The 9,755-nt window shown below is 33.2% G+C and overlaps 1 protein-coding gene across 1 annotated transcript; it reads right to left on the reverse strand.

Annotated features, from left to right (window-relative positions):
* Window positions 1-8,893: 8,893 nt before the first annotated feature.
* Window positions 8,894-9,751, reverse strand: LOC142329147 (uncharacterized). The gene is made up of 2 exons (XM_075373487.1): window positions 9,728-9,751; window positions 8,894-9,514 (listed from the first exon to the last, which is right to left on the reverse strand). Exons 1-2 carry the CDS (start codon window positions 9,749-9,751, stop codon window positions 8,894-8,896), a joined length of 645 nt encoding a protein of 214 aa, XP_075229602.1.
* Between the last annotated feature and the right edge of the window lie 4 nt (window positions 9,752-9,755).

The raw sequence follows: 9,755 nt of genomic DNA on the forward strand, positions 1-9,755 counted from the left end.
CGTCTATTCGTACCACTGTTCAATGAACATACCAATGTTCATTTCTCTTTCCAATTCTGAACACTTTTCTTTAATCCACTCTTCTTTCGCCAGTTTGCACTTCCTGTTTATAGCATTTCTTAATTGCCGATAGTTCCTTTTACTTTCTTCATCACTAGCATTCTTATATTTTCTACGTTCATCCATCAGCTGCAATATATCGTCTGAAACCCAAGGTTTTCTACTAGTTCTCAACATTCTCCCATTCTTCTTCTACATTTTCTACCTTATCTTTTTTACTCAGACCTCTTGCGATGTCCTCCTCAAAAATCTTCTTTACCTTCTCTTCCTCAAGCTTCTCTAAATTCCACAGATTCATCTGACACCTTTTCTTCAGGTTTTTAAACCCCAATCTACATTTCATTATCACCAAATTATGGTCGCTATCAATGTCTGCTCCAGGGTAAGTTTTGCAGTCAACGAGTTGATTTCTAAATCTTTGCTTAACCATGATATAATCTATCTGATACCTTGCAGTATCGCTTGGCTTTTTCCAAGTGTATATTCTTCTATTATGATTTTTAAATTGGGTGTTGGCAATTACTAAATTATACTTCGTGCAAAATATATATATATCTATAAGTCGGTCCCCTCTTTCATTCCTTTTGCCCAGCCTGTATTCACCCACTACATTTCATTCCTTGCCTTTTCCAATGCTTGCATTCCAACCTCCAACTATTATTAAATTTTCATCTCCTTTTACATGTTTAATTGTTTCATCAATCTCTTCGTACACACACTCTACCTCATCATCATCATGGGCGCTTGTAGGCATATAGACGTTAACAATCGTTGTCGGTTTAGGTTTTGATTTTATCCTTATTACAATGATTCTATCACTATGCGTTTTGAAATACTCTTCCCTATCTTCTTGTTCATTATGAAACCTACTGCCCATTTGATGTCTTGCCTGCTGATATCATATGATGTTTAAAAACAAATCAATATCATTATTAATATAAATTCAAAATATTATCCTTGCCACCACAGGAATTTATTTATTTGTTACATCATAGCATAACACCATTTATGCAGAAATAATGAATTTGTGGCAGCCATAGTCACAAAATATATATAAAATAATGTAACAATATCATGAACTAATCCCAAAATTAGTTATACCACACACTATTTCCAAACATACTCCATTAGCATATTCCAAATAAAGCACAATTAAAGATAATTTCCATAAGATCTAACACATTTTATATTTATTACCCTTGCTTGAGTATGCAGAAAATGATAAGAAGACTGACAACTACCACTCCTCGGACACATATTTCCTTATTGAATAACAGCACCTGCTCACCAAAAATCCCTGCAAACCCCCCCCCCCCCCGAAATCCCATCTGATTGGCTTCAATTTTAATATGTAGTGGTAGCTTATTATAAAGATATAAACCAGCCTAATTTGCTGTTTGTTCATGGGTGGATGCCCTGTCACATATTTGGATAGGATAGGTCATTTTTATGCTAGTTAATTTTTTTAGATATGAAAGTCAGAGTTATATTTCAGTTCTGATAGCTTATCTTCAATAAATATTGTAGTCTAGAAAATATAAATAGATGGAAGACTGAGGGTTCTAAAATATCTAGAACTCTTGCATGAATCACCAGGTTTCAGTTGACAAATCACACAAATTACCTTTTTTTTTTTTTTGAATAAAAATATTATTTTGTCATCAACAGAATCACCCCAAAAAATAACTACAAAAGGGAACTATAATTATAATATACTATAATTATATAACTATAATTTAAAAGGGAATATCATGTACATAATACATCATCAACTGAGTTTTCCTGTTCATTATATTTGATAGCGTAAGTAGAACAAAAAAAAAGCCCGTTTTAATTTAAATGACAGAGACTGAACCTAGCCCTTCCAAGTAAAGGTATCATCAAGCATGAAACCCAGAAAATCACCAGAGCTTGAAAATTTCAAAGCAATACATAAATGTAGCATCAGTAACTATTCACAATTCAAATAAAACCCTAGTGTTTGTGTTAAAAAAATGTAATATTAATTGAGGATTTATTCAGACATATAGTTATTACATTGAAGGCCTTTTCTTGGACACAGCAACATACAAAATATTTTTCTGTATATAATTTTTCACACAGTTAACATTCCACCAAGGCAAAATCAGTTGACAGGACACACAGGTTACGCCTCTTACAGATTTATTTCTGCTATAATTGGCAACCAGCCTGTATCCATTTTATATTGTTAAATAAAAATATTTTTTTCGTTTTGGACACATTCAATTGAAGGATTTGAAGACCCTCGAAATCCGATAAATGGGCAGGGCAAAAGTTACATATCCGTTATCTCTAGAGGGACTTATTCTAAAAAATTATTCATTTCATCATTCTTTAAAACTAATTTCTGATTATATTTTGAAAACAGCAGAGGTATACTATCAAAACTAAGAAAATGAGAACAAAGAGATCCATGAGACCAATCTGTAGTGGAGAGATAAATATTCAGTTTGCTTGTATCCAAGTGAGACAGTTCTGCTGTAAGAATATCACACTCTAGGAATCAAGAGTCTTGTTGACAGTATAGAATGACCCTTTAGCATCATTACAAAACTCAGTGGGATTACTTAGGGAACTAAAATTTGGATTTACCACAATTAATGATAATCAAGTTTTACTTTTCTTGGAAACTGATGAAAAATCACTATTCAAATTACAGCCACTATAAAATTGTAATTCACATTTCTATCAATCACATTGTCAGTCAGTTTCAACAACTGCTGCCCTAGATATTTTTTCCCATTCCAGTTTAAATGGAAGCCATATCTAGTATGATAAAATCTATAAAATAGGTGTATACTAATTAGTTTTATATTATTCCTCAACACAGCAATCCTAATATGATGATTTAAGTAGAAACCTTTTTGTTTTCAATAGAATTTTCTTATAAATTATACCTGCATGATAACATTGTTAATATTAAATTAGTATGTTTAGAAGAAAGAATCCCACCATAAATCAAGCCATAAACTGCATATATGTCCGCAGTGGCATCATCATCATCACCAGCAATGTTTTCGTACCACCGATTACAAACAAGAAATCCATCTTATTTAAGATTTTAATATACCTATCTTACAGCAGGGCATGAACATTATAGTCCAAGGGTTCACCATGGTATATACAACCATTGTAAGAGAAACGAGATTGATATCTCTGTGATGCTACACCCATATTATCTTTTTTGGGTTGTATTTCATTTGCCCAGCCCACCAGGTTGGTTTTAGTGGTGAACTCATTACAAATCAGTTGATTTCAAAGTTGAGAGTCCTAGTAAAGGCAGTTACTTTTATACAGATTTGAATACTAGGTTGTGGATAATGCTGTTCTTTGATGTTTGAGTTTCAGTTAACCACACATCCCAGGAATGGTCGACCTGAGATTGTACAAGAATACACTTCATTCATATATCTCATCTGAAATTATACTTTACAGTGGTTCACAAAAAAATAAAGGATTTCATGTGCTCCATTATCAGATTTATTAAGTTTTACTTAACTGGGGTTGATAAGTCCTTTGGCAAACAAAGGATTTCTTTTAGTTTCTCAATTGAAATGTCTGCATTAAGATCACCTTCCAAATCAAGATTAATGCTTTGTTTCAGAATCATTATAATCTGAGATTTTTTAGAATTTGTTTTGTATTATAATTTCAGTTTTATAATTAACAAGTTTATTTAGCACCAAAATATTGTCTCAAAATAATATAGCAATCTTGTCTCAAATTCTAAACTTAATTTTTTTTATTTTAAAATTTATCTTCAAGCAGTAGGTTGTCAACTTTTGTAGTTCCTAAAAATAAATTGTAAGGATCAAATGCAAGTGACAGCTAATTTAAATTTTTAACAGTGTCTGTAATGATGGAAATCAACTTAGCATAGTCCTCAGCGCCATGCTTGTCAATAATTCGTTGTGCATTTGTATAGCAAAAACATCATCATCAACCCATATCCTCCCAGTCAAGAAGATCAGAACATGCCATTTTTTTATTACTTCCAGTGAAACCTTTTAAAACAATTTATTTTTTATTTTCTTAATATTAATAATCACATCTTATCCAGTTTCAACATTAACAGTTATTGCAGATAAAACAGTAAGTTACATCAGATAATATCAAAGTATTATGGTTTAAACCATTAGTATTTCAGTTAAACAAAACAAAATATTATCACTATTATAAATTATAACACAACTTATCAGAGAGTGAATATTCCATATACAATTTTGATAGTGATACTCTGATTGCAGATAGCAGTTTTTCCCATAGACACCAAGTAAGATAGCAGCAATACCCCTCCAAAAATGGAGAGTCAAGGGGAATATGGTTCTTTTATATGGGGTTTCTTAAATGACCAAACTTTCCACGTTTGTGTTGGAGATTCTCTCTCGGGTAGCATCATCTTGGAGAATGGGGTACCTCAGGGAAGTGTGTTAAGTGCCACTTTATTTTCTACAGCCGTCATTGGTATTACTATATGTATTCATGTAGTATGTGTTCTTGTGTTCTTTATTTGTTGATGATTTTGCTATATACAATGCGTCCCACTCCACAGCCACAGCTGAGAGACTACTGCAGAACTGTATCGCACCTTGAAACTTGGTCCAAGGTTTTATATTTTCACCTGAGAAAACAAAATGTGTAGTCTTTTCTTGTCTTCGGGATCCCTTTATTCCGCGACCCTTTCTCGATGGAGAGCTAATTGCTATCCCTCCTGATGTCAAATTTTTAGGATTATTTTTCACTTACGTGGATCAAATACATCAAAGAATTAAAAACAAAATGTTTCAGACTTTAAGATATGCCCCGAGTTCTTAGCAATAAAAATTGGGGTGCCGATCAGTCATGTATGTTGCGTTTTTATTATTCCTTCGTTCGTTCTCGTTTAGATTATGGTTGTGTCGCCTACTCTTCGGCACGCAATACCGTGCATAAAATGCTGGATTCTGTGCATCATGCTTTCCTTCAATCTAAAGGCTACAGGTGCCTTTAGATTAAGCCCTGTCATTAGGATCCTCGTTGACTGCGGTAAGTCATCACTTTGGGATAGATGTGATCAGGTTTTAGCGTCTTATTTTGCCCGTCTTAAAGGACAGCCAAATCACCCAGCTTTAGATGCAGTCCTTGGAAATCCTTATCTTCAGAAAACCATCCAAATTATACTACACCTGTGGGTATTCGTACCCGGCGTTTCCTACTCCTTATAAATGTTGACAGTGGCCACAGGCATGTATAGGAAATTTAAAAAAATTTGATGTTATTAAGAATGTTTCATTTTAATTTTTGACTGCATATTTTACACTGTATATGCGACAATTTTAATTTTTAATGTATAGTTTTTTATGTGTAATTTTAAAGATTTTAATTTTTTGGTCAACTGACGATGAGGGAAAATCCTTAAATCGTTTTTATGTACAAATGAAGAAGTAATAATAAGGTAAGAGATAACAATACATTCTGTACCTAGGTGGATTGCTAAGTTTTTCTTTTAGTCCTTAATAATGTGTATATATATATATATATATATATATATATATATATATATATATTAAAAAATAACAATCACCAAAACACAGTACCAGAAGCACATTAAAAAAAAAATGATCGGTCATTACACAATTATATAATTACATCACACAGATAACAAAAAATAAATTAAAACTTAAAAATTTAGAAGACATAAAACTAACAAACACAAAATTTGTAAACACAATTCCACTGTCCAGTAATGGCAGTAATTCAGTAATGGAATCTGTGATTCCAGTAATGGCAGTGGAATTGTGTTATTACAAATTTTGTGGTTGTTAGAGTTTTATATTTTCTGAATTTTTAAGATTTTATTTATTTTTTGTTGTAATTATAGAATTGTGTACCGACTGATAATGCTGGATCTTGTGAAAGTCAAATATTTGTAATAGTTTCTGTTACTGTGTTTTGGCGGCTCATTGTTATTTTTTGTATTTAATTAGCACAGTGGTCGATATGTTGATGAAATATTTGAATTTAAAAAAAATTGTATGTGTGTGTGTGTGTGTGTGTGTGTGTGTGTGTGTGTATACAAAACATAAACATTCCAAAGGTAAAATTTCTCCTTTTCTTCTTGTTATGAACGATCTCGCCTAATGAGTCCATCCTTACCTGGATGTGCTTGAACTATTATTCCTAATTTCCACATCAGTGGAGGAAGTTATTTTCCTTAATTATAACCACATTACAAACACAAATGTTAACATTAGAAATTTTGGACTTATTTCTCTGTTGCAGAGAATATAAGTAATCATTAGACCATGTTTTCCAAAAATCCTTTAGTAATTTTTGTATAAGCTGCCACCTAGCATGCTTATTTATATTAATACCTCAGAAATCAGGATCAGGTAGGGAAGTTAAAGGAGCGAAAATTAAAAAATGTCCAGGAGTAAGTGGAACTGGATCAGATGTATTAGATGAAGGTAAATATAATGGTGTGGAATTTAAGCATGCCTCTATCTGGATTAACAAGGTGGATAACTCTTTGTAATTTAGAACAGAATTTCACATGAAACGCAGGTGAAACTTCATGCTCTTCACACCAGCTTCCTACAAACCACCCCAACTAGAACAGTATGGAGGAATGACAGATCATTTTATGTTATGTTGAGGTGCAGAAAGATTTAATTTTGGAACTAGCGGTATCAGTTTTAAGAAAATCATACATTTCTTGAAGATAATGATTTATACCGCAGAAGTTTTTTCCATTATCCGAAAAAATATGAGAAGGCAATCCTCGGCGTCCTACAAATCTTTGTAGGGCAGCCATAAAACTTTCTGTAGATAAATCAGTCACAAGTTCAAGGTGTACTGCCTTGGTACTGAGACATACGAACAATGCAATGTAAGCCTTAATAGTCGAAGGATTGAATAAATAAAAATTCATTACATAAAAAGCGGATTGGTAGATCGAATAAATAAAAATTTGATCTACCAATCCTTCGACTATTAGGTTATGCCGACTAAGTTAGTTGACTATTAAGTTTTTGCCGCCCACTATGACGGATAAGTATTGGGCCAGCATAATCAACACCAGTTGACTGGAATGGTCTGGATATTGTGACTCTTTCCTTTGGCAGTTAACCAAGTAACTGGCTGTGAGGTTGAGCTGTAAAGCAAAAACAAGTTAAACATTTACGTATGACGGAGCAAATTATGATTTTGGAATTAACGATCCAATAATTTTGTCTAGGTGAGGAACGAATTAATTGTAATCCTCCATGGGAAAATCTTAAATGCTCATGAGAAATAATCAATCGAGTGAGATGACCATGAGGACTTAAAATCATAGTTTGAAAAACTTAAACGACCTCCAACGCGAATAATACCATTTTGCTCTAAAAATGGGTCGAGAGAACTAATTTGCTTTTTCTAGATACAGCAGAATTTTTTCTTAAATCGCTTAATTCTTTTGGAAAATACAATTCTTGGGTTTGGCGAACAAGAATTTCTAAAGTGGAATGGATTTCTCGTGGAGAAAGATCTGATAATATACGATTATTTTTATTTCTTAAATTATAAATAAAGCGATGGCAATATGAAAGTATTTTTAATGTTCGTCCGAACGAAGAAAATGACTTTGAAGAGCAGCTGAAAACACATTAGTTTTGCTGGACTTCTCTTCCTTAAGCGAATCTGACGGAATCATAGAAATAACAGATTGATTGGATGGCCAAGCGTTCTCCTCTTCCTTCAGAAAAGATGGACCATTCCACCAAAGTTATAATGAAGTTAATGCGTCCGACATACAACCATGTGACAAGATGTCTGCAGAGTTATTCCTTGAATGAACATGCTTCCATAAGCATTCCTTAGTTAACTCTTGTATTTCGCAAACTCTATTTGCGACGAATATTATCCATCGATTGGGAAGCGATGATAACCAGTAACATACTACTTGAGAATCCGACCAAAAGTGGATTGAATGAAACCTTATACCTAAAATACACTTAACCTTATTCAATAAACGAGGTAATAGTTATAATAGTTGGAGCATTCAGCTCCAACTTTGGAATAGAGATTTGCTTGACTGGCGCAACTCTAGATTTTGAACATAGTAAGTGGATTTCAACGTATCCATTACTATCAACAGATCTGATGAATAGACAAGCACCATATACGCTAATGCTTACATCACAAAATCCGTGCAATTGATAACTTACTTAAACTAATTTTAACTAATCTAGGAATCTTAAAATTACTTGAAGATTTGAGCTGAGAGTACAGAAAATTCCATTTTTCAGCTAGCGGAGCAGGAAGAACTTCATCCCATTGAAGGTTGGAGCACCATAACTATTATATGAACACTTTAAATGGAACGATTGTAGGAGCAAGTAGACCCAAGGGATCGAACAATGAAGAAATAATTGACAAAATAGAACGTTTGGTGTAAGAAGCATTATTATCCTTTGATTTGATGTGACAAATGAAATTATCCTCTTGAGGATTCCAATATAATCCAAGTGTCTTGATATTTTCATCCTTGTCTAATTTGATGAAGGAATCAGAATTCTCAAACATATCAGGCAGGTTTGAATGACATTTATGCAGTGAAAGTCCGTATTTGTTAAGCAGTAATGAAATCATCATTGTATAATTGTTGTAACTGATCGATGCTGTCACAACCAGTGAGCAAATCATTGACACAGAAATCTTGCTTGATTGATTGGCAAGCTTGAGGAAAGGAGGCTTCATTTTGATTTGAAATTTCAATCAAACATCTTGTTGCTAGAAAACTTGAAGGTGCTAAATCATAAGTAACTGTCTGTAAATTGTATGGAACGATTGATCAGTTGTCATTATCATACCAGAGGATTCTTTGCAATGGAAAGTCTTGAGGATTTATGCGAATTTGTCTATACATTTTAGGAATATCGCCTGATAGCACATATCTATGAGTTCTAAAACGAATTATAATTGAAAATAAATCTTGTTGTACTACGGAACCTGTAGCAAGAATTGAATTGAGTGATTGGTCATTGGAAGTTTTCGCACTACCATCAAATACTACTCTTGTTTTAGTAGTGGTGAAAGATTCACGAAATACGGCGTGATGGGGCAAATAAAAGGTTTCATATGGAACCTTAGACTGAGATGAATCTACAGGTTGCATGTGATCAATTCGAGGAAGAGACACAACAAATCTGCCTCGTTGATCACGAAAGGTATTTTCAACTAAATGTTTTTCGCAGAAAGATTCCTCCTTGGTTGGTAAATGATTTTCTATCTCTTCAGATCTCCAAAATGATTCTAATTGAGAGGAAAGCTGTTTATTACTAACAAGAAGTGATATTGAATCTGAATTATTTTTCCGCTTACTAGATTTAGTAGAGATTTGACCAGAGACTATGAAACCAAGACGAGTTTCTTGAAGTATGGTATGATTGGAATTATGAGTTAATTGAACAAGCTTAAGTAGAGAAAGATAATATTGAGCTCCTAGGAGAATGTCGATTTGCCCAGGAATATTAAAATGAGGACCGGCTAGAAAAAGGTGAGAAGGAATTTCCCAGTCTTACGTTTACAAGATCATTAGGTAACAAACCTGTAATGGATGGCATTACATGACATTTCACATTAAAAGTAAAATCTTCATATCTAGAATTAATATTTAAATCAATACGTAACTTAGATTTGGTAACGACATTGCT

The sequence above is a fragment of the Lycorma delicatula genome, chromosome 8 (genome assembly GCF_047948215.1).
Source record: "Lycorma delicatula isolate Av1 chromosome 8, ASM4794821v1, whole genome shotgun sequence".
NCBI classification, from domain to species: domain Eukaryota; kingdom Metazoa; phylum Arthropoda; class Insecta; order Hemiptera; family Fulgoridae; genus Lycorma; species Lycorma delicatula.